Source organism: Periplaneta americana, chromosome 7 (assembly GCF_040183065.1).
Source record: "Periplaneta americana isolate PAMFEO1 chromosome 7, P.americana_PAMFEO1_priV1, whole genome shotgun sequence".
NCBI classification, from domain to species: Eukaryota; Metazoa; Arthropoda; class Insecta; order Blattodea; family Blattidae; genus Periplaneta; species Periplaneta americana.
The window spans coordinates 153,876,527-153,903,012 of NC_091123.1; the positions used below are offsets into that span (position 1 = coordinate 153,876,527).

General features: G+C 34.0%; 1 protein-coding gene across 3 annotated transcripts in view; it reads left to right on the forward strand.

The window, feature by feature from the left end:
• Nucleotides 1-26,486, forward strand: part of bs (serum response factor blistered) — a 423,352-nt gene that overhangs the window by 304,957 nt on the left and 91,909 nt on the right. For all 3 annotated transcript variants that reach the window (XR_011333218.1, XM_069831666.1, XM_069831668.1), the window contains exon 3: nucleotides 4,552-4,666. Coding sequence is in view for 2 of the 3 variants with exons in the window: in XM_069831666.1 (XP_069687767.1) it covers nucleotides 4,552-4,666 (115 nt within the window). In the remaining variant the exon portion in view is untranslated. The remainder of the gene's footprint in view (nucleotides 1-4,551; nucleotides 4,667-26,486) is intronic.

A 26,486-nucleotide genomic window follows, 5' to 3' on the forward strand; every position in this document is an offset into this window, starting at 1 on the left:
TATTATACTTGATGGTGGGGAAATTGAGGCTGATTAATTATTTCTGACTTTGTTGATAAATAGGTTATTGTGGTCTTCATTGATTTGGGGAACAATTACGAATAGTCAAGGTCAAGAAAATAGTGGCAACATGAAATCGAAGATATTGTAATGATAGTTGAATTTGATTGGTTGAAATTCAACTGATTGTGACACTACATACAGTGCTGAATTTGTAGCTTACGTGAGCGAAATGAAATTATTATTATTATTATTATTATTATTATTATTATTATTATTATTATTATTATTATTATTATTACTACTACTTACAAATGGCTTTTAAGGAACCCGAAGGTTAATTTCCGCCCTCACATAAGCCCGCCATCGGTCCCTATTCTGTGCAAGATTCATTCACTCTCTATCATCATATCCTACCTCCCTCAAATCCATTTTAATATTATGCTTCCATTTACGTCTTGGCCTCCCCAAAGGTCTATTTCCCTCCTGTCTTCCAACTAACACTCTGTATGAATTTCTTGATTCGCCCATACCTGCTACATGCCTTGCCCATCTCAAACGTCTGGAATTAATGTTCCTAATTATGTCAGGTGAAGAATACAATGAATGCGTGCCGTTCTGCGTTGTGTAACTTCTCCATTCTCTTGTAACTTCATCCCTCTTAGCCCCAAATATTTTCCTAAGAACCTTATTCTCAAACACCCTTAATCTCTGTTCCTCTCTCAAAGTGAGAGTCCAAGTTTCACAACCATAAAGAACAACCGGTAATATAACTGTTTTATAAATTCTAACTTTCAGATTTTTTGACAGCAGACTGGATGATAAAAGCTTCTCAACCGAATAATAACAGCCATTTCCCATATTTAATCTCCGTTGAATTTCCTCCCGAGTGTCATTTATATGTATCTGTTACTGTTGCTCCAAGATGTTTGAATTTTCCCACCTCTTCGAAGAATAAATCTCCAATTATTATTATTATTATTATTATTATTATTATTATTATTATTATTATTATTATTATTATTATTATGCAAGACGATACACCAGGCACTTTAAGGCTGATTTATTTAAGAATTGCTACATCTTGCAACGTATGTATGTGATAGTTGGCTCTGATTGGTTGATTTCAACTGATTGTTGCACTACAGTGGCGAATTAGTAGCCTACATAAGCAAAATGGAATTATTAGATTATTATTATTATTATTATTATTATTATTATTATTATTATTATTATTATTATTATTATTATTCAAGACGATGCACCAGGCACTTTAAGGCCGCTTTATTTAAAGATTACTGCATCTTGCAGCGTATGTACGAGTATATGAAGACCCTTGAATCTAATCCCACTTGAATAGTAGGCTAAGCTGTCGATTAGTTAGGCGTGGGACTTGGTCCCTACGTATTGTGACTTGAAGACTGACACATCTCGCCAAGTTACAGCAGGTGTTACAGTTGACCTCGACATATGATGCATGCTTATAATAACTTTAGAGGTCGTTTATACGTTGGCTGTAATGTGGTAAGTTAAGTATGCGCTTTTATAACACAGACGAAGCTTGTACGCTTCATGCTAATTGGCTGCTAATTGATTTAGAAATTCGAGTGTCCCTAAATATTTCATGGATATCTTTTGTATTTCGTAAGAAGTTACCTTGTAAAGATGTAACTTCAATAGCTGTTCAGGGTTGTTCTTTTTATGTGACGAAGGAAAAAATGCAAGCGGAATTAAGTGCTTATGTTTGAAACCACGTGTAGCCAGATCGCTCTTCGAATCTATTTAAAATTCTGTTTCTTGGAAAATGAGCGTGTGGTAAGATAAGCGCGGCTTTATCATTCCTGGAACTCTGTTTCAATATGCAGCGTTGGCTGCAGTGATACTTGTAATGTAAAAGTCTGAGGATAAGGGCTTTGCCTCCACTTGAAGCAGTATTCTTCCAGCACTGTCATTTCAATTACCTCAACCCTCACTTGTCCACCGTTGTGGTGTAACGATTAGCATTCAATTTTCCATGCGCGTACGCATGCAATATGGCAAAAATACTGAAAGAATCAAGTTTAAAACACGCGTTCAATTAAGATGCATGAAAATTTTGTGTCTACGTGGTGCGCCTTTTTGAACGTCATCTCCAGTACTTATATAATACGATTAAGAATGTTTTCGTTGTATTTATTTTTTTAGGGTAGATTAATTCCAACCTTATTTTTAATTTACTTAGAAATGGCTTTTAAGGAACCCAAACATTCATTGCTGCCCTCACATAAGTCCGCCATCGGTCCCTATCCTGTGCAAGATTAATCCACTCTCTGTCATCATCCCACCTCTCTCAAATCCTTTATAATAATATCCTCTCATCTACGTCTCGGCTTCTCCAAAGGTCTATTTCCCGCCGGTCTCCCAACTGACAGTCTATATGCATTTCTGGATTCGCCCATACGTGCCATCTCAAACTTCTGGATTTAATGTTTCTAATTATGTCAGGTGAAGAATACAATGCGTGCAGTTCTTTGTTGTGTAACTTTCTCCATTCTCCTGTAACTTCATCCTTCTTAGCCCCAAATATTTTCCTAAGAACCTTATTCTCAAAACACCCTTAATCTGTGTTCCTCTCTCAAAGTGAGAGTCCAAGTTTCGAAACCATACAGAAGAACCGGTAATATAACTGTTTTATAAATTCTAACTTTCAGACTAGATGAAAAAAGCTTCTCAACCGAATAATAACAAACATTACTTACTTACTTACTGGCTTTTAAGGCACCCGGAGGTTCATTGCCTTCCTCACATAAGCCCGCCATAGATCCCTATCCTGAGCAAGATCAATCCAGTCTCTATCATCATATCCCACCTCCCTCAAATCCATTTTAATATTATCTTCCCATCTACGTCTCGGCCTCCCCAAAGGTCTTTTTCCCTCTGGCCTCTCAACTAACACTCTATATGCATTTCTGGATTCGACCATACGTGCTACATGCCCTGCCCATTTCAAACGTCTGGATTTAATGTTCCTAATTATGTCAAGTGAAGAATACAATCCGTGCAGTTCTGCGTTGTGTAACTTTCTCCATTCTCCTGTAACTTCATCCCTTTTAGCCCCAAATATTTTCCTAAGAACCTTATTCTCAAACACCCTTAATCTCTGTTCCTCTCTCAAAGTGAGAGTCCAAGTTTCACAACCATACAGAACAACCGGTAATATAACTGTTTTATAAATTCTGACTTTCAGATTTTTCGACAGCAAATTAGATGATAAAAGTTTCTCAACCGAATAATAACAGACATTTCCCATATTTATTCTGTGTTTAATTTCCTCCCGAGTATCATTTATATTTGTTGTTGTTGCTCTATGATATTTGAATTTTTCCACCTCCTCGAACGATGAATCTCCAATTTTTATATTCCCCTTTCGTACAATATTCTGGTCACGAGACATAATCATATGAAGAGTTCGCGGGAAAAACGATGAATGTCACAGTTTTGTTAAGGTTGATGTCATTATGTAATTCAATGGATCACTGCGAAATTTAATGTTGTTCTTATGAAAAATGTTAAAAAGGAGAATTATCGCCACGAATACAGTAATCCTTTCCTTTATTTTCTATAGAAACAGCACTACATCTTGCAGTTATAGACTCACTTAGATCATTATCTAATCCTTAAGAGAAAAGTGACATTCATCGTTTTTCCCGCGAACTCTTCATATACTTTGTCTTTTCGGGATTTACTTCCAAACCTATCGCTTTACTTGCTTCAAGTAAAATTCCCGTGTTTTCCCTAATCGTTTGTGGATTTTCTCCTAACATATTCACGTCATCCGCATAGAGAAGCAGCTGATGTAACCCGTTCAATTCCAAATCCTCTCTGTTATCCTGACTACGTATGTAACTAGGTATATAATATATTAATTAATTTTGAATATCAATCTTTCATGCATTGCTTGAGTGTATAAAGTTGAACCGTGTAGATGCAGTTTTAGGTAATAATTATTTCCAGGATCTGTACATTGTAAGCCCAGTTACAAGGACTTGAAGCCCATAACATTTTGCGCGGAGTGTATAGCCGTGCAGTGGTCAGTCAGTTTTAAGAGTAACAAACATATTTTTCCCGTTCGAATTACAGGAAGATATTTTTACGAGTTTTGCGTGCTCATCACTATCTTTGTCATTGTTACTCGGTGTGAAACAGTTGCAAAATACACGTGTGTGCCTTAAATGGAGCGGCCGTTACCCACTCACTTGGTACGATATCCACGTCTGTTGACTCTAGGAACTATAGACGTCATATCATAGTTCCCTCTTGTTTTTACATGATCGTGCAATTCAGCATAATTGCACTCCGACCAGGTGCACGATGGCTATTCCGGTTGCTATGGGGCAGTGATTGGTCGAGTTATTGACTGATGGGGTCAAGCGGAAAGGTTGCACCTTACTCTCTTCTATAATTGGTTATAGCTACATTTACTTTACAAGCAACTTACTTCTTACTTGAAGTAAATAAAAAAAAAGTTATAGTCCTGTCAAGTTGTTTTGACAAACTTGGTGTTGTTTGCAGGAAGGGGGCATGTCCCCGCGGTCTGAGAACGGCGGAGGGGACAGCGGCGGCGACTCCAGTGGCAACGAATCGCCGACTCCTGAGCACGAGCCCGCCGGGACTCCTGACCCGCGAGGTAGGACAGCCCATATACAGCAGCCGATATGAAAGTTGGCCCCCGGTATCAAATAAGGATATCGTCAGCTTGCCCCTCCTTGCCCATGAGTGGAGTGCACAACTTGCAAATGAGGAAACGATCCCAGTGCCATTTTTGTTGAGATCAGTTTCCACTTTAAGAGAGGAAACCTGTCACAAGTAACACTTCATGTATGCGTCATTTCTTAAATTGCAGTCTGGTGGATTTTCGCCAATTCCCCACTTGTTTATTAAAAAAATTTTAGACTGGTGACTCAGCTGGTTCACTGAATAAGGTATGCATCCACCCTGGGACGAAAATCCACTCTGTTTGCTTGGGTGATAAGAAGAGCCATAGGCGGAGACAGAACCATTTCCTTGGGGAGTGCGGGGGGGTAAAGCAAAACCATAGAATCTCCATAGAACGAGGTTATGAAGGACATCATTTACCTCCTTTCCCCCGTTATAGCTTGACCGTTGTACAGTCGGAATATGATTATTTAATAAAGGTATTTTCGAGGGCAAATCCGCAAACGATTAGGGAAAACACAGGATTTTTACTTGAAACAAGTAAAGAGATAGGTTTAAAAGTAAATCTCGAAAAGACAAAGTATATGATTATGTCTCGTGACGAGAATATTGTACGAAATGGAAATATAAAAATTGGAAATTTATCTTTTGAAGAGGTGGAGAAGTTCAAATATGTGGGAGCAACAGTAACAAATATAAATGATACGCGGGAGGAAATTAAACACAGAATAAATATGGGAAATGCCTGTTATTATTCGGTTGAGAAACTTTTATCATCCAGTCTTCTATCGAAAAATCTGGAAGTTAGAATTTATAAAACAATTATATTACCGGTTGTTCTGTATGGTTGTGAAACTTGGATTCTCACTTTGAGAGAGGAGCAGAGATTAAGGGTGTTTGAGAATAAGGTGCTTAGGAAAATATTTGGGGCTAAGAGGGATGAAGTTACAGGAGAATGGAGGAAGTTACACAATACAGAACTGAACGCATTGTATTCTTCACCTGACATAATTAGGAACATTAAATCCAGACGTTTGAGATGGGCAGAGCATAGCACGCATGGGCGAATCCAGAAATGCATATAGAGTGTTAGTTGGGAGGCCGGAGGGAAAAAGACCTTTAGGAAGGCCGAGACGTAGATAGGAAGATAATATTAAAATGGATTTGAGGGAGGTGGGATATGATGATAGAGAATGGATTAATGTTGCTCATGATAGGGACCAACGGCGGGCTTATGTGAGGGCCAGTAAGTAAGTAAGTATTTTCGAAGGCATGTTTCTTACATTGTTACATCCACATCCGCCATGTTTCGGACGGAGTTGTATAAGGCTTGAATTGTATTTTTTTTATTATTTTAGTAGGTTATTTTACGACGCTTTATCAAGATCTAGGTTATTTAGCGTCTGACTTGTATGAAGGTGATAATGCCGGTGAAATGGGTCCGGGGTCCATTGAATTGTAGGTTTACTACAAATTATAATAAGTCATAACTTAAAACAATCTCCCTGTTTTTCTGTCTCATACAGAAACAGATACATACATCAGTAAAACTTCGTAACAGTGCTAACAGAAACTTTTTTATACATATATTTTTTGTTTATTTTAGTAGGTTATTTTACGACGCTTTATCAACAGCTTAGGTCATCAGAGGTGTGAAAATTTTAGAATAATCTTAATTTTAAAGGTTTTTTAATAGTTCCTTCACAAATATTACTTGAATTGATGAATATTGGTATATATTACTATACTGATGTAGGATATATTAACTACTAACAATGTCGGAAAGCAATGTTGTACATTGGTATTTTTCTTATTTTACAATTGTTATGGGAATTCAGAAATTATTATATTATGTTGGCGGAATTGGAAACACAAAAAAAATTATATGCACAAAACAGATGTATACGTTCATTTGAACCTTCACAACAATGTAAACGCAAAGAACAATTTGTTTAAAGCATTTCTTAATTAATTTTTGATGTTTCCAATTCCGCCAACATAATATAATAATTTCTGAATTCCCAGAACAATAGTAAAATAAGAAAAATACCAATGTACAACAATGCTTTCCGGCGTTGTTAGTAGTAATTATATCCTACATCAGTATAATAATATTATATACCAATATTCATCAATTCAATGAATATTTGTGAAGGAACTATTAAAAAACCTTTAAAATTAAGATTATTCTAATAATTTTCACACCTCTGTAGCGTCTGAATGAGATGAAGGTGATAATGCCGGTGAAATGAGTCCGGGATCCAACACCGAAAGTTACCCAGTATTTGCTCATATTGGGTTGAGGTAAAACCCCGGAAAAAACCTCAACCAGGTAACTTGCTCCGACCGGGAATCGAACCCTGGCCACCTGGTTTCGCGGCTAGACGTGCTGTTACTCCACAGGCGTGGACAACTTTTTTATATAAAGTTTGCATTCCTGAAGATGTAATTATGAAATGCAAACTTTAATTATTTTATTTAATCTCGTCTTTAAGTTTACACATTGTACCGGGGTCACTTTTCTTTTTTCTGCATTGTTGTGTAATACGTTATTCATATTTCTCCAAGTGGCGGCCTGAACACCTGCAGACTGTACAGGCTGTTACAAAAGAAACATTACAGTTCTTCCATTCCTCAAACGAGGTATAGAAAATCTTATAGGCTACATTCAGAAATGTGAAATAAATATTATAGTCCAGATATTGTACATGATCTGAAGACATTAATTCATCAATTTAAGAACAGAAACTTAATCATAAACAAAATCAAAAAAGATCTTTTGAATTCAATAATTTCTAACGTTAGTAGAAAAAAATTCAGACAAGTTTGGGGGAGTAGTGTCCCCCCATAACCCCGCCTATGAGGAGAGCCCAGAGTTTCGTGAATTGCCTTTTATTACTGGGTTGACATATGCCAAATTAATATCGATTTAAATACATTTCCAGAGGTAGACTATTTAAGGGGACTGGCTAGTCTAAGCGTATGGTTGTTGTGTATGAGTCAAGAAATGTTTCTAGTCTTCAATTTTTGAATCTATCAATTCACAATTTTTACAGCATAGACACAATTTTGCAAGTATATTTTGGTCTTCCTACATCATATCGATGGCTCAGAACAATTAAAAAAATTCACTTTTTGAGTTATTACCATCATTTGAACAGTTGAATTGAGAACTATGCTATGTGAAAGTGTTAAAACTCTAAAAATTTCCTAGTGGGACATAAATGCACATTGTTGTGCCATGATTCTCTAATTTACCATCTACAATGGAAAACTTTAAATGGCTCTACTGAAAAATCTCTATTTTTGAGTTGTAACAGTCTCGTTCTGAGCCATCGAAATACTTGATTTTATTAAAACAATTTAAATCTGAAAAATATTACAGTGAAACCTGCCTTTGCGGTCACTTCATTTAAACGGCCACCTGACCAAAAGGCCAATTTTCTCTGGAACGAATTGGATTTTCCATAAGATCAATACAAATTCTCTCTTTATTTAGCGGCCATCTCATGCGCCGGCCAGCGGCCGGGGTCTATTTCGATTGGAACCTGACTATAACGGTCACTGTCCAACAAAAAATCTTTTCACGGATACTGTCTGACCTATTTTTTCGATGGTTAGAGGACAGGAAGCTAAGTGTACAACAGTACACCCTCCATATCTTGGGGTTAGTTGGTTACTGTTTATGACTCTTTTGTCACTTTCCACTCCGACCCTGCACAGCTATAAATTCTTATTCGTTTTTTAAGGATTGAAACACGGAATTTTTCTATCGAAAATGTCACAGTATGTTTTAGGTAGTTAACCATTCGATTTTTTTTTCTTTCTCCTCTTTCTATCTTTCTCTATATGGACCAGCTTTTACGCATTTTTCTTCTTTTCATTCACTTGATTCAGAGGAATTGTGAAGTTAGTTTGAGAGAGAAATCATGTCTAACAATAAATTTATAGTGGTGTTAAGTTTAGAGGTGAGACGAAAAATGATTGAAGAAAGTGAGAAGGGAACATCTGCGAGAAAAATTGCAGAAATATTCAAATATGGAACGACACAAATAAACGATGTAATTAAGAATAAAGATGAAATATTAAAAGAATGGGAGGAAAAGAGAATCTGTGTTTAATAATGTAAATGATTTCGTTTACGAATGGTTCGAGTGTGCGAGGGCGAAGAAGTTGCCAATAAGCGGGCTTATGATTCAAGAGAGAGGTCTTGAAATTGCCAAAGAACTCAATGTAAGAAATTTTGTTGCTAGTAATAGTGGTTAGAGTGCTTTAGAAAACGGCACAACATTGCACTTCGTTCTGTGTCTGGTGAAGAAGGTGACATTGCAACCAATGTTATTGAAGAATAGAAAAAAATAGACTCCCTTCAATTCTTGCGGAATATGAACTCAGAGACATTTACAGTGTTGACAAAACAGGTTTTTTTCAGGGCCCTCCCTAACAAAATTTAAGTTTTAAGAAAAAAGAGTGTAAAGGGGGGAAGGTGGCAAAAGACAGAATAACCCTGCTCTTTTGTTTTAATGCTGCAGGAGAAAAAGAACCACTGTTAATGATAGGGAAATCATTGAAACCAAGATGTTTGAAAAATGTTGACGTGGGCTTATTGGAGGTGAAGTGGACTGCCAACAATAAAGCTTGGATGACATCATCATTGTTTGAGAATTAGCTGTGCGATTTCAATTCCAAAATTAAACGACAAAATCGCAAAGTGATCCATGAAATTGGTGTTTCTTCTCCCAAATACCACATCACACCTCCAGCCCCTTGATCAAGGTATTATCCAATCATTTAAACTGAGGTACCGCAAGCGAGTTTTGAAACGGCTAGTTGCAAGAATGGAACAGGCTGACATTAATATGCACGATTGTTGTACGCGCACAGTCCTAAAAAGTCAGTGAAATTCAGTACTTTCATGCTGATTCATAAAAAAACGCAACCTTAATCAAGCGGCCACCTGATAAAATGGCCATTTTTCAAGGTAACTTCAGATGGCCGCTTTAGACAGGTTTCACTGTAATTAAATTGAAGTTAAATACATAGGTTATTTTAGGAACATTTTTCTCGGAAAGCCTTTGCACTACTGGTTCCTAAAAGTTCAAGCATATTTCCAATGTAGTTGACTATATTTACCGCCATTTTCGTCACATTATTAATATTTTGAAGAGAAGCGGATAGAAGCATTTGAAATGTGGATATGGAGAAGAATGTAACGTGTGAAGTGGACAGACAGAATAAGAAATGAAGTAATTTTTTTAAACAAAACGACATAAATGTAGTAATTATAAAGTATGTCGCAGAAATAAACTTTATATAATATTCCGATAACATTTGTACAGAATTAACATCTTTCTTCTGACTTTTCCAGTGGTTACTGCTTACACGATTAGAAAATTCTAACAAGGAAAGCTCACCAAGTGATAATGGATTCTTACAACAATTTTTCCCTCATACGTTTCATTTAAAATAAGAAAGCTCTCTATAAATATTTACATCCGGGAATTGAACTCGGGCCGGCTAGTTTGAAAGCAGACACAGAACTAACTCGGCGGACTAGTTTGAATTGTTGTTTATTTCATTTGCCATAGCAACAATAGTGAAAGAATTGGAAAGAAGTTTCGAAGTTTCTTTAAAAATATACCCCATTGTTCTGTGACCGGGAGGAAAAAGGTCTTCAAGTAAAAATTTTATGCTTTTCAGGAGAGCAGTAGAAAGATTGAAATTGGTGTCAATTATAGAGGTTTTTCAATTAAGAGGTTTTTTTCTGGATATAATTTGTTTATATTTCTTCTAAAATAGGTAATGTTGCTCATTTAACATGTTCTTGATTATTTCCAAAAATAGTCGCACTTAAGCCCTTTTAAGACTAGAACCCAAACTGAGTAGAAGGGACTATTTAAACATAAGACCTTCTTCATGTCAAAATAAATGAGAAATGTAAATTATTAGGAATGCAAAATGGGTCTAAAACAATTGTAGGACTGTTTACCCTGGTGCTTAAAGTTTTAAAAGGAAAGACCATCAGTATGTGATAAAATAGCTAAAATACAAGTTAGACCTTTTTAATAGGGAAGCATGGAAAGCAAACATGTGATGGTTTGTAAGGAATAAAGTATTAAATATTCTTAAGTCCTTTATTCTGTATGTGCTCAATTCAAAAAGTACTTAGGACATTTGGTAACGCTCTATAAATCCAGTTAGGAGTCTTATTTGACTTTAACCGTTTTACCAGATTGTAGAATATATAAAAATCTCATTTTCACAAAAAAATGACTTAAGACCTTTTTCCTCCCGGCCACAGAATTATATCTGGTTGATTTGCAGTGTCCAACGACATCTAAAAGGAGTAATATGACAAAAGGAAAGTGATCAATTTTAGGTGCGACCTGCATTTCAAGTCCAGGCATTTAGCCATCAGAATCAGTATTTTTTTTTCCGGAAGTGTACAGAAAGACATTAGTTCTAGACCAGTCATGTCAATTGATGCCCATAGGAGCAGGCGCGCGCTTTAGAGCTCAGGAGAGCCTGAGCGCTTTACAGCGGAAAGGAAAGAGACAGAAGAAAGAGGTATATGCCGTTTGGTCAAGCTATATTCAGGGATGACCAGCACTGATTCAATAGATAAAGGAAAGAGAACTTATTAAAACTCATATATATATATATATATATATATATATATATATATATATATAAATTTCCTCCCGACCACAGTTTTATGAACAAAAATTTTCTTATTATTCTTCTATTAACTTGCTTTTTAACAAAATTGCAGGGCTTTCAAATATTTTGTAACTTTTGAATAATCCTAGGCTAGGCTATCATTATATTTTAACCATTTTAAGAATGCTTAACGCCATCAGAATCTCGTCATGATGTTTCTGCCCCTTTATCCGTGTCACATTTAACGGGATCAACAATTGCGTCTTTTCACAACAAGTTAATAGAGTTCCCCATATTATTGCGATAATCTAGCCATTATTTTTGACCGAATGGATTTACGGTGATTGATTTTGTCCGTTACATTAATTCTTTTAGTATGTAGAAAGGTAGAAGGTGCGTGTGGGTTTGAATTCATTTTGTGTAATACTAATCACCTTTACGTATTAGACTTGCTCTGTCCATATGTAGTTCCGGTAGAAGGAGTTGAGTAACCTAGTGGAGTTTGCCGTGGGCGAAGAGTGCCCTGTAATTTTGCATGTCGCATTATTGTTTCAGTTTCAACATTTTACACACTTTATCTTTGACAATTATTTCAACCATTGGTTCCAAAATTGTGGGTCGCGACCCCCTAGGGGACCGTGTAAAGAGCTGAGGAGGGTCGCGAGATGACTTACACAAAATAAACAAAAATCTCCTTGGGTATTTTATATATATATATATATATATATATATATATATATATATATATAATTTGAAATGGTAATGGAAATTACGGGAAAACGGCTGAAGGGATTTTAATAAATGACCCCTCATTTTGGAGCTTGGAATCCAAAGTTTTTCAGAAAAATAGTAATTTTTAGTGAAATGTCAATTTTTCAACATAATTTTCTTATTTTCTAAAATCCATCTGTCGTCACTAACTAATTGCGTTTCAGAATAAAACAAAAAACACACTGCAGTAAACAATATCACACGAAGGCCATGATCTGCAAGAATGCTGACATATTTAGAGCTCAAATTAAATTGGTTATTAAAAACTTCAAGACTTACTAAAAATAATTTACAGGTCTGATTCTGTGGTGTGTAATTTTCTGGGTACAGCTGTGTATTGGATATTAAAAACTACAAAACTTGAGGTGGTTTGATAACATTATTACAATTAGAAATAAAATATTATTATAGTTAATGCCATGATGCGACTATTTTTCATTAATTATACATAATATTAATGCTACATTGATGATATGAAAGTGAAACGTTTTTGGGTTATATAAGTAGACGTAGAGAATATCTTATATTAGATATTGATTTCTATAATTTACTGAGTGGCGGCTATATAGTACACGGTGAGCATAAATGATTGTACTAGTTTGTGGATTTTTTATAGACAAACCGTGAATAATACAACAATGGTACTAATATTACCAAATAAGGTATCTCTCAAAGGTGTATTTGAAATTATCCGCGCGGCGTTATTCCACTTCTTACCGGTAGAGGACCTGAGTTTACAGAAATGGCGACTGGTGTTGAGCGTGCATTTGTAGCGTTGGAATTTCATTCCACAAGATCAGTCATAACAGTGCAGCGAAATTTTCGAACAAGATTCCATAAAGATCTACCAGACCCCAAGACCATTGGACGATGGTACAATCAATTAGTGACCACAGGATGTCTGTGTAAAGGAAAATCTCCTGGTCGGCCACGCGTCTCACAAGAAACAGTTGAACGAGTGCGGGCATGCTTCCATTGTAGTCCACAGAAATCTACACGCCGCTCCAGCAGGGAGTTAACTGTACCGCAAAAAACTGTACCAAACAGATGGATTGGTCGTGCGAGCAGAGACGATATGCAGCTATTGTCCTGGTCTCCACGTTCCCCTGACATAACACCCTGTGATTTTTACCTGTGGGGATATGTTAAAGACTCTGTTTTTGTACCTCCATTGCCGGCAAATCTGCCGGAGTTACGCGACCGCATCATCAACGCCATCGCTGCAATCGACATGGATATAATTAATATGAAATATTAAAAGAATGGTAGCCAAAAAAGAAGAGAGAATCTGTGTTTAGTAATGTGAATGATTTCGTTTACGAATGGTTCAAGTGTGCGAGGGCGAAGAAATTGAGTTTTGAAAAGGCTAGTTGCAAGAATGGAAGAGGCTGACATTAATATGCACGATTGTTGTACGCGCACAGTACTAAAAAGTCAATGAAATTCAGTACTTTCATGCTGATTCATAAAAAACCGCAACCTTAATCAAGCGGCCACCTGATAAAACGGCCATTTTACAAGGTAACTTCAGATGGCCGCTTTAGACAGGTTTCACTGTATTAAAATAAATACAGTAGCTCCTCAAATTCGAATTCTGTATTCGAAACACACACAGTGATACCATTTTCAAGTTCAAGTGTTTGGCACCCACTACTGTAGTTGATTAATTATGAACTAATATTATGATCACAGTAAGATTTACAGAAAAAAATATTATGTAATTTGCTTCTTGAAATTTTAACACTTTCTACCCATCTTCTCGTACTGTAGGTATATGTAAGTATATCATTGGACCTTTGTTAGAATCAATTAGTTCTACTATTGAATTTACATCGTATTAAAGTACGTACTAGTGGCTTGTGCAGCAAATACTGCAGCAAACTAAGTTCGTTAGACGTTCAAATAAAAATTTTTCAGATTTATTTTCAATGAAGAATACTTGTCTTTTTGATAGTTATTTGCTTCCATAATAATGAAACATACTCCCTCTGAATGGATTTTTATAGGCCAAATACTTTTTCTTGAACCTATCCAACTTCAGTTTTTGAGTTTCAACGTGAAAACGCAAGTATCAATGTCAGGACGATAGCAGTAGCTATTTCAGGTCATTGTGGATTGTAGGCGAAAGTTAAAAAAATGTCAGGTTTGCTAAGCTTTCGAACAATAGCATTTTCGTATAGATGCTGCATGTAGAACTTGAAATGTAGAGCGTAAAATCATTTTATCCCACTAAGAGGTCTTGCTGAAATGATCTGGAGACCAGAAAATTTTCTAGGCCTCTTATTTTTCAGTAAGTAATACCTTTTTATCTTTCCTTAGGAACTGTAATTTTTGCGCTCTCTCGAGCCAATACTGAAGACAATGACACATCAATACCTACACTACACCGTCATTAAGTATATGAAAAAGACCCAACCCCACTGGGTTAATAAGTATAAAAATATTTGTTTTTTAATAACAATATTATTATCTTACTTAAGTTTTGTAGTTATATATAGCAGTCACTCAGTAAATTATAGAAATGAAGATCTAAATTAAGATATTCTCTACATTTACTTACATAACCACAAAACGTTTCACTTTCATGTCATCAATATAGCATCAATATTATGTACAATTAATGAAAAATAGATGCATCATGATATTAACTATAATAATATTTAATTTCTAATGGTAATAATGTCATCAAACCACCTCAAGTTTCGTAGATTTGAATATCCAATACACAGCTGTAGTCAGAAAATTATACACTGCATAATCAGTTTTTAATAACAAATTGAATTGAGCTCTAAATATGTAGGCAATCCTGCAGGTCATGGCCTTCGTGTAATAGCCTATTGTTTATTGTAGTGTGTGTTTTGTTCTGAAATTCAATCAAGTCGGCCGTGATTGAATAAAATTAGTTCTCAAAACTGACAACAGATGGATTTTGGAAAATAGGAAAATTTTGTAGGAAAATTGACATTTCACTGAAAACTACTACTTTTCCGAAAAACTTTGGGTTCCAAGCTTCAAAATGAGGGGCCATTTATTAAAATCCGTTCAGCTGTCTTCCCGTAATTTCCATTACCAGTTCAAATTATATATATAGATACATCTGTTTTTATGAGTATTCCAAACGGTGAAGGCGCTTGGGAATCAAATTCTTTACAGGAAGGTCCTTAAAGATTATTGTTACCAGAGTGCTTACTAATTTTACTGAAAGGCTGTTTCTAATTATTTCAGTTTTAACAAGATTTATGCTTCTAAATTTAGAGTACGCAATGGAATTGTTGCGACATACTGTATAACTAAATCAATTAGAGGAAAATGTTCACTTAGCTTCTAAACATACATAAATTGTACGAACTCTTTGAAATCTATTTCTGCACATGTTGTTTAATACCTTCTTGAATATTTCCCATTCCATTAACATTTCATTTAAATTTAGGTTATCCAGCACTAATTCGTTCATACACACTGTTCTTTCATTTTCTGTATAATCATCTTCGATTATATATATATATATTAATGACCTTTTAATAATAGACCTTAAAGAATATGAAGGTGATTTATAGTCGTATGCTGATGATACTCTATTACTTTTTAGTGGAAAAACTTGGACTGATGCTTATTATAATGCAAATTGCGGCTTAAAATTAATAAAATAATGGTTCGATTTAATTTCATTTGTGATTAATAAAGATAAAACAATAGCTATCCCATTTTCTTTAAGTAATAAAGGTAATTAACCAATTTCAACTATACTACAAATTAAAATGCATAATTCTGATTGTTCTGATATAAATTGCAATTATTCAGTCATTAATGAAGTTAAATGCTTAGGTATAATTATTGATAATCATTTAAAATGAAATAATCATATTCATTATATTTGTAATAAATTACATAAAACATTATGTTACTTTGTTATTCTAAGAAATATTTTGTCAATTAACTGTTTACGTGTAATTTATTTAGCATTATTTCAATCCATATTTATGTATGGTATTATAGGTTGGGGTGGATCTTATAAATCCAACCTTTATCCTTTATTTTTACTACAGAAAAAAAGTATTAAAAATTTGTTTAAAAAAGCAGAAAGATTACCCAACTGAATTGTTGTTTAAACATTTCAAAGTTTTCAACATTAACCAAATGTATCATTTTATTTTATTAAAATATTTTCATACAAATTTTAATAACTTTGAAAAGTATATTAATATAGAACGAAAAATATTAATTCTCTGCGTTTGTCTGAACCAAAATGTAAAACCAATACACCTTTTTATCATAGCATGAGTCAAGGTCCCAGATTATTAAACAAATTTTATTCCAATATTATTTTAACCACGAATCCTCTCCAAATTAATAAAAAAAATATATGAAAATTTGTATTGAATTTATAGTTTGGGTTTAAACATATTAAACACTATTTAATCTGTATTCACTCTCAATTTTAATTTTTTTTTTTCCTGTATTGGAATCCTCTCCTGAGCACGAGTCTTATACATTCAGGAGTGGGCTAGTTTATCTTTCATTGTATTTACTAACTTGTATTCATTTCAAACTTACTAGCAATAAAATCTATACTAATAATAAATCTATGGCCGAAATTTTTCTGGTAATTTTCAATTTTCCAAAAATAATTGGTCCTAACATATATAATTAACCACCCTGAAACCGAAAATCGCTTTTTTTTTTATTTTTGTATGTATGTATGTATGTATGTATGTATGTATGTATGTATGTATGTATGTATGTATGTATGTATGTATGTATGTATGTCTGTCTGTCTGTCTGTATGTTTGTTACCTTTTCACGCGATAATGGCTGAACGGATTTCGTTGAAAATTGGAATATAAATTAAGTTCGTTGTAACTTAGATTTTAGACTATATGGTATACAAAATACATTATTTAAAAAGGGGGGGGTTATAAGGGGTCTGAATTAAATAAATCGAAATATCTCGCTTATTATTGATTTTTGGGAAAAATGTTACATAACAAAAGTTTCTTTAAAACTCATTTCCGATAAGTTTTATTCCTTTAAAAAAATTTGATAGGACTGATATTTAATGAGATAAATGAGTTTTAAAATTAAAATAACTGCCATCTAAGGCCGTGTAATGAATTAAAAAACAAAATGACTTCGTCTATAAGGGGCCTTGGACAGCAACAATCGAAAGCTATGAAAGATAGCCTACAGAGAATGTTTCTGTGTTTTTATAAAGTAATATCGGAAGGTAAATTAACCGATTTGAATAATTAATTATTATTTCACCATTGGAAAGTGTAGTTTCTCTAGATGGACATAATGCTATAATGTTATTACAGTAACTTCTGATATCTATACTAATAATCAGGGAACGGATTTATATGGACTAAAAATATATGAAATATGTAAATATATATGTAGTTATTTTTACCAAAATATGGAATTAAATATGGATTTTTACCAAAATATGGAATTAAATATGGACTTAAAATTATAAAAAAATGACTATGTACGTTAAATATTGGTACATTTTAATCAAACTAAACAAAAAATATAATGGACGTACCTTATCTTCCAATATAGTTTCAACAAAACACAATTTTTATTGTCTGTTACCATAACAATAGGTTACAAACATTTCTTTCAAGTGCTGAAAAGTGAATCTTCTTCTATTGTCTCTGAGGATAGATTTATACTGACTAAAAGAGCGTTCGACGTCACAAGAAGTAACTGGTACATAATTCAATTTCACAATGTCTGCTGGGGATAAGTCCAAGTTAATCTTCACTGTTGATTCACCACTCATCACAGCAACAACCTTTTGTAGTTCTTCATATCCAGGGTTTTTTTAAAGTACAGTGTCCACCTTAGCTCTTACTGCATCTGCAACTTTACCTCTACCACGATTCAGTTGTTCCACAGTACTATTTATAATTTCAAAACTTTCAGATAGTGAAAGGTGCCTATTTTGGAGACTTTTGAGCGTTTTTATGATGCATGAAAATGTATGCTGAATGTGAGCTAAGTCATTCTTCACACTTATGTCACAGGTAACTGTTTTCGCAGTATCAATTGAGACTGCATCTTCAGAGTCCAATGCAAGGAGAACATTGTTAATAGAGTCTATATGTTCGGCATAATATTCAACTGCTTCTAGCCATGTACCCCATCTAGTTAAAATTGGCTTTGGTGGCAATGGAATTTCAGGGTACATTTCTTTCAACACGTTAACTCTACTGGGAGCTTTGAGAAATACTTTTTTCACTGATGAAATCAACAAATCTACTTTAGGGAAATTGTCTCTGACCACTTCTGCCACACGATGAAATGCATGCGCCACACAAGTAAAATGAGTCAATTTAGGATATACAACAGATAATGCTTGTCCAGCTTTGACCATATAAGGGGCAGCATCGCTAATAAAGAATAACACATTATCGTACATAATACCCTTTGGCCACAGGATACCCATAGCTTCGTTGAACAGTTTAACTATAGTTTTGTTATTGCACTTTTCTAGAACATCACAATGTAAAAGAATTCGTTCAGAATATTGTTCACTTAACAAACCGATAACTACATTACCAACAAGTCTACCTTCTTTGTCGGGAGTCTCATCAATGGAAACCCAAATTGAACTATCTTTAATTTCATCTCTTATCTTATGTATTGTCTCATCGTAGATGGATGGAGCATACGTCTTCCTAAGTGTTGACTCATCCGGGATTGTATGTTGAGTATATTTTTCAAGGAATTCCCTGAAGACCTTATTCTTTAGTTTGTAGAGAGGAATATCAGCAGAGATGAGAGAACGGCACAGGTCGATGTTAAACTCAGATCTTACATTCGATGTTGTTGGTTGTGTTAAAAACAATTGTCTCTGCTTGGAATTTAGTTGTTTGTTGGCCTGATGTTTACTAGTTGTAATGTGTTGTTGCACCAGGAACTTTTGTGTAGATGATACTGCACACTGACACAAATTACAAAATAATATTTTATTGTCAGTTGATAAACCATCTTCTTTAAATTCTGAAATGTAACTTGTTAGTTTTGATTTTAAATTGACTGAATGACGTACTTTTGGCATATTTACCGTCTTTATAGTATGATTTACAAAACTGAACCTATGTGTACTCTGACTGGCATTTAACTGTTGAGCTGCACAACTGAAGTCTGTTAAAAATTTTAAATTAAATTAATACAGTTTTGTAACTTACTTTCCCATTGTGGATAGGACTGCTAATTTTCAAATAACTCTGATGTTAAAGGGATTACTGAACATGTGTTTAAATCTCTATTGTTGAAATGTATTTTTAAAAGTTAATGGAATTTTGTTTTGTTTTATTGTTAAACCTAATATAATATGGACTGTTTTATATGAAATATGGAAAATATATGGAAATTAACGAAAATATGTACTAAACTCTAAAATATGGAAAAATATGGAAAATAAAAGTAGGATTTTTCAACCCTACACATTGTGAAACATAAAGATAATGCAAAATATAAATTATATTAGCTTTATAAGTAAATATGTATTTACATATAAATCCTTTCCCTGCTAATAATAAATCTGTAGCCGAAATTTTTCTGGTAATTTTCGATTTTCCAAAAATAATTGGTCCTAACATATATAATTAACCATCCTGAAACCGAAAATCGCTTTTTTGAAATTTTTGTTTGTATGTCTGTCTGTCTGTCTGTCTATCTGTCTGTCTGTATGTTTGTTACCTTTTCACGCGATAATGGCTGAACCGATTTCGATGAAAATTGGAATATAAATTAAGTTCGTTGTAACTTAGATTTTAGGCTATATGGCATTCAAAATACATTATTTAGAAGGCGGTTATAAGGGGGTTTGAATTAAATCGAAATATCTGCTTATTATTGATTTTTGTGACAAATGTTACATAACAAAACTTTCTTTAAAAATAATTTCCGATACGTTTTATTCTTTGAAAAATTTTGATAGGACTGATATTTAATGAGATAAATGAGTTTCAAAATTAAAATAACTGCCATCTAAGGCGGTGTAATGAAATAAACAAATGAATTCGTCTATAAGGGGCCTTGGACAGCAACAATCAAAAGCTATGAATCATAGCCTACAGATAATGTTTCTGTGTTTTTATGAAGTAATATCGGAAGGTAAATTAACCGATTTGTGTAATTAATTATTATTTCACCATTGGAAAGTATAGTTTCTCTATATGGACATAATGCTATAATGTTATTACAGTAACTTCGGAGTGAATTGAGAACAGGTAAGATTAAAATAGCTTCTTATGCACAAACAACTTGATAAGCTATTCTGTGTATTCGTTTCCTGTATTTCTTAAAATAATCTTTATCTCAGAGAATTAACGAACCACAAGAGTGTATTGATTTAGTATGCAGTAATAATATGTTAGCTTAGCATTCCATTATTTTATAATCCAAATTTTAACTATGCTCAATTGAATCGTGTTAAAATACATATGCATTAAATGCAATGCAAAAAATTGGGTAATGAGCCAAGCAGATTATGTTGCGCTGTTGTAAAATAAAATTTGTTCCTCCTGAGATTCAAGAGTCCCCATAACAAATTAAAAACTTACTTATCGGTGAACATCCGTTATCAACACATTTTTTATATAATATAATATAATTTAATTTAATTTAATTTATTTAAGTTATTTGAAGGGTTCAGAACCATAGTGGCCCAAGCGCCATTTACTGAATACGTAGAAAACAAGGGTTAAAATTAAGTTATCATAATTCAATGGAAACATATAGCAAGTAAAATAAAGTATACACATTAAATCCAAATGATATGTCAGTCTTCATTAAAGTATGGATGCATGTAATAAAAATTAAGAAACATGTTAAAGGAATTGTCATTGCACCAAATGAGTGGTCTCTGGACCAAAATGATCGCATTTTAATTATTTAAATACAATTTAAATTAAGTAACATATTAAACGATTTATCCTTCTATCAAACACGAATCTTCCCTGGATCAAATGTCCTATTTTAATTATGTAATTCCTTTATTTTTATTTCTAACGGGTGCAGCGGAGCGCACGGGTACGGCTAGTAATATAATATAATATAATATATAATATATATAATGTAATGTAATATTATATAATATAATTTAAGTTATTTGAAGGGTTCAGAACCATAGTGGGCCAAGCGCCCTTTACTGAATACGTAGAAAACAAGGGTTAAAATGAAGTTATTACCATAATTCAATGGAAACATATAACAAGTAAAATAAAGTATAGACATTAAATCTAAATGATGTCAATATTCATTAAACTATGGTTGCATGTAATAAAAATTAATAAACATGTTAAAGGAATTGTCATTGCACCAATGAGTGGTCTCTGGACAAAAATGATCGTATTTTAATTATTTGGATGCAATTTAAATTAAGTAACATATTAAACGATTTATCCTTGTATCAAACACGAATGTTCCCTGGATCAAACGTCCTATTTTAATTATGTAATTACTTTATATTTATTTCTAACGGGTGCAGCGGAGCGCACGGGTACGGCTAGTAAATAAATAAATAAATAAGTTCGTTCATACACAACTCTTATTTCATTTTCTATGTAATCATCTTCGATTCTGAAGTTTTCTCTAGTCTAATGTGGTTGTCGCATTTTTGCGCATTTACATTGAACGTGTCGCATTTTTATAAATCTAATAGCAAAATGTGACAAATGCGACTGTGGCTTAAACCCTGCTTTTCTATTCATAAGAACCTCTGTCTGAAGTAGGAATTGCTGTCCGGAATGTTTTATACTGTCAATGAGCTTGCTGAAGTTTCAACGTCCACTGAGTTTCCATTGTCCACGGACGTCGTTTTGTATTCCTCACTCAATCGACAAGTGACTCTCATGGTCTTGTAATCTGATGCTTGGGTTGATAAGCAGAGATCTGTTGCCAGACTACATGGCTATTCCAGCTTCGTTGTTAAGTGGAAGGTCGTATGAAGAAAGAGGAAAGACACTTTTGCATATATCACTCATTCATACTTTTCTTTTCTGCCCAAGAGCAGATCCTACACTGCAAACCCAGCATTCTCCAATCTTCTCTATTTTCCTCCTTCCTCTTAGTCTCCGCATACAATCAGTAATATCTTAATGTAGGATGACCAGATTCCCAAAATAAAAAAACGGGACACTTATTAATAGTTGACATGAATCAACATTTTATCTAAACCAGGCCTGCACAAGGTTTGCGCTCTCCGAGCCGGCTCACAGCTAATGAGCGGAATGCAGATATTAGCTGCGCTCAGTATAAGGGTGGACTGGAAGAAGGGGTGATCTCGTACAAAATATAAACAAAAGGAAGTACTATTACGAGTGTTTATGAAATGAATTCCCGTTCAATGTTTGCAAAACTATCTTGGACTATTATTAATTAATAAAGAAATATTTATTTTACAGGAGTAACAGGAATTCTGTAGCTACTTAAATGTACAATATCATTGTTATATTTTTATTTATCAGTACATCAAAACGAGGTTTTATGCTGTTGGCAGCTGAAAGGAACAGTAGCCTACTGATCATAATGAAACATCAGTTACAGATGTTCGATGTCTGCCTTTATTAAAGTTGATTATAGAAAACAGTTGCTCACAAATATAAATGTTGAGCCAAACATAGCAATCATTTTCACAGCCAGCCTGTGTAGTCGTGGATATTATTGCTAATGTTAAGTCTTGTAAAACTCAACCAGGCTAGTAGTATTATTCAAACCATCTTTAGCTCTTAGGTCACATTGAAGATCAATAAGCTCGAGCTGTAAATCGTTAAATGTTAAATGTTATGTTTCGTGTTTTAAATTCCTTCATGCTGTACTGTAGCAGTAGGTAAGCAACGTGAAACAGTTACTAAGAATAGGCCAGTAGATAACTGAGTGGTCGTTTCCCTCTCCTCTACCTACAGCAAGTCTATGTCATTCTGACGTATCTTCCTCTCCGTTTCGGCGAGCAGTAAACACCGCTCTCCCGCTCCGAAGGAGCGCTCGCGCTCGTTGAGCGCTGTTTGTGCAGGCCTCATCTAAACATTCATTATTACTTATGTTTATACAGGGTGATTCACGAGGTTTTGCCGTCCCTTACGGAGCTTATTTCCGAATACATTCTGAGCAAAAAATGTCATATAAACATTTGTCCTAATCTCAATATTTTCAGAATTACACTAATTTGAAGTTGTTTGTAAAATACCTTTATTCTTTAGATTTAAGGGTAAAAGAATTATTACAGATAAATAATGAACTATTTAGGTGTATAATTTCTTTAATTAGCTAGTATTCTGAAGCTAAAAATGTGTTGTGAATTCCATAGTTGTTACGTACAGATTGTACGATCCCTTACGGAGCTTATTTCCGAATACATTCTGAGCAAAAAATGTCATATAAACATTTGTCCTAATCTCAATATTTTTAGAGTTACACTAATTTGAATTTGTTTGTAAAATACCTTTAGTCTTTAGTTTTAAGGGTAAAAGAATATTACAGATAGAGAATGAACTATTCAGAAGTATAATTTCTTTAATTAGCTAGTATTCTGAAGCTAAAAATTGTTGTGTTGTGAATTCCATAGTTGCTACGTACAGATTTTTTTTTTCCGATTTTTAACTACAAAATTACATTTTCCTACGCATTTGTCATAACCATTGATACAAATCACGCCGCTCTTGTAAATTCTTTAAGACTGTGCGTTAGGATACATAATTAAACTGTAAAAAGAATCAAGTTCCTAAAGTCGTATGATTTGTAACAATTTTTATGATAAGTGCTTAAAATTAATGATGTAATTTTTAGTTAAAAATTGAAAAATAAAATCTGTACAAAGCAATCAACAACACATTTTTAGCTTCAGAACACTAGCCAATTAAAGAAATGACACTGAGCAATAAGATCCAGTTTTATTTATTTTAAAGTAATAAATACTACACTGTTTACAGTAACTAGGCTATAGGCCTAATAATTATGCAAGTGTATAATAGAGTAGCATGGATACTTGGCTTAAGTCATTGTTGACCATTTTTTATATTGCAACTGGTCTGGATAATTAGGTTAACTTATCTGTTTAAAAATACTTCAAGTTAATTGGACCTTACATTATATCCATGTCACTGTATTCTGAATTTGATTCATAACAAATTTTGTTTGGCTCATATTACCTTTTAACTATTTTAAATTCTCCATTTAGATTAACTGTACAACCAGCTTCATATTTCTTTGATGAGTGAATTTGCTCTAGAAGTGTTGGCCTTTCCTTCAGGAAACTATAGAAGTCCATGCAAGACACATTTTTTAAATGAAATTTTGTGATTAACATGGCCTTTATTGAATTCATTATAGTGACATCTGATGGAAACAATATAGAATTAGTCAATGGTTTACGTTATTATTAAATAATGTAAAAGAAAAAGAAATATTTCAACAATAATTCAGGGAAACGGGACGTCATTTAAAAAAAAACCGGTATATTTAGCGTCCCGAACATACTTTTCTCGGGACAGGGGACAAGAGGCTGAAAAAAAGGTACAATCCCGTTAAAAATGGGACGTCTGGTCACCCTATCTTAATGTTGTCTATCATCTGGTATCTTCTTTGCCTCAAACTTTTCCCCCGTTCACGATTCCTTCCATTGCATCCTTCAGTAGACAGTTTCTTCTTAGCCAGTGACCCAGCCAATTTATTTTTCTCATCCTGATCAGTTTTAGCATTATTCTTTCTTCACACGCTCCATTCTTCTGCATATCCACATTTCAAATGCTTCCAGTCGTTTCTGGTCACTTCTTTATAATGTTCATGTTTCTGCCCCATGCAATGCCACACTCCTCAAAAACACTTAGTACTTACTTACTTCCTTACTTACTTACTTACTTACTTACTTACTTACTTACTTACTTACTTACTTACTTACTTACTTACTTACTTACTTACTTACTTACTTACTTACTTACTTACTTACTTACTTACTTACTTACTTACTGGCTTTTAAGGAATCCGGAGGTTCATTGCCGCCCTCACATAACCCTGCCATCGGCCCCTATCCTGAGCAAGATTAATCCAGTCTCTACCATCATATCCCACCTCCCTCAAATCCATTTTAATATTATCTTCCCATCTACGTCTCGGCCTCTCCAAAGGTCTTTTTCTCTCCGGCCTCCCAACTAACACACTATGTCCATTTCTGGAATCGTCCATACGTGCTACATGCCCTGCCCATCTCAAACCTCAGGATTTAGTGTCCCTAATTATGTCAGGTGAAGAATACAATGCGTGCAGTTCTGTGTTGTGTAACTTTCTCCATTATCCTGTAACTTCATACCTCTTAGCCCCAAATATTTTCCTAACCACCTTATGAAAAGCACTTAGTGTCTTCCTTAATTCTTTTTCCTGAGGTGCGCAGAAGATGATCTTTTATATATTAAAGGCTTAATCGATTTATTAATTTATGATTTTTTTGTCAGTACTGATTCATTATAAGCTACATCTGTGTTTTAGTTTTTCTTTTCTTTTATTTGTGTTGTTAATGAGTTGCATATTCCTATTTTATAACTGCCGCTCATGTAAATCTTCAATAATTTATTATAAGTTAAATTGTTCATTTATATTTATGAGAAGAAGGTACTTTGATGGCCATCTAGCCTGTGTACTTTCGTATAAGTCATAATAAATAAACGTCATAATAAAATTATTATTAACGAAATTTTGTACGACTTGAATGATGTATTGCACACCATCGGAACAAGAAAAGCCATTATATAGTAATTTACGTAACTAGTGTATAATCTTGGTAATTAAGGCAAGAGTGAATGTTATTTTTACGAGTGTTTATAATGAAGATTATACACGTGTTACATACAACGTTTTATACCATTCTAGCATTAAAATATGTAAAAAGAACTATTATCCATTTACAAAATGTTATGTTATGACGTAGTGGAGACATGAGTACTGTATATGACGTAATATATTGCATGGTTGCTAAGTAACTATTTCTAAGACAATGTAAATTTTGTTGTTGTTTTGAAGAATTCAAAGGTATTCTTGTCAGGGAGATCATTTTAGCTTTTTCTTACAGGTACTTACTTACTTACTGGCTTTTAAGGAATCCGGAGATTCATTGCCGCCCTCACATAAGCCCGCCATTCGTCCCTATCCTGAGCAAGATTAATCCAGTCTCTATCATCATATCCCACCTCCCTCAAATCCATTTTAATATTATCTTCCTATCTACCTCTCGGCCTCCCCAAAGGTCTTTTTCCCCTCCGGCTTCCCAACTAACACTCTATATGCATTTCTGGATTCGCCCATACGTGCTACATGCCCCACCCATCTCAAATGTCTGGATTTAATGTTCCTAATTATGT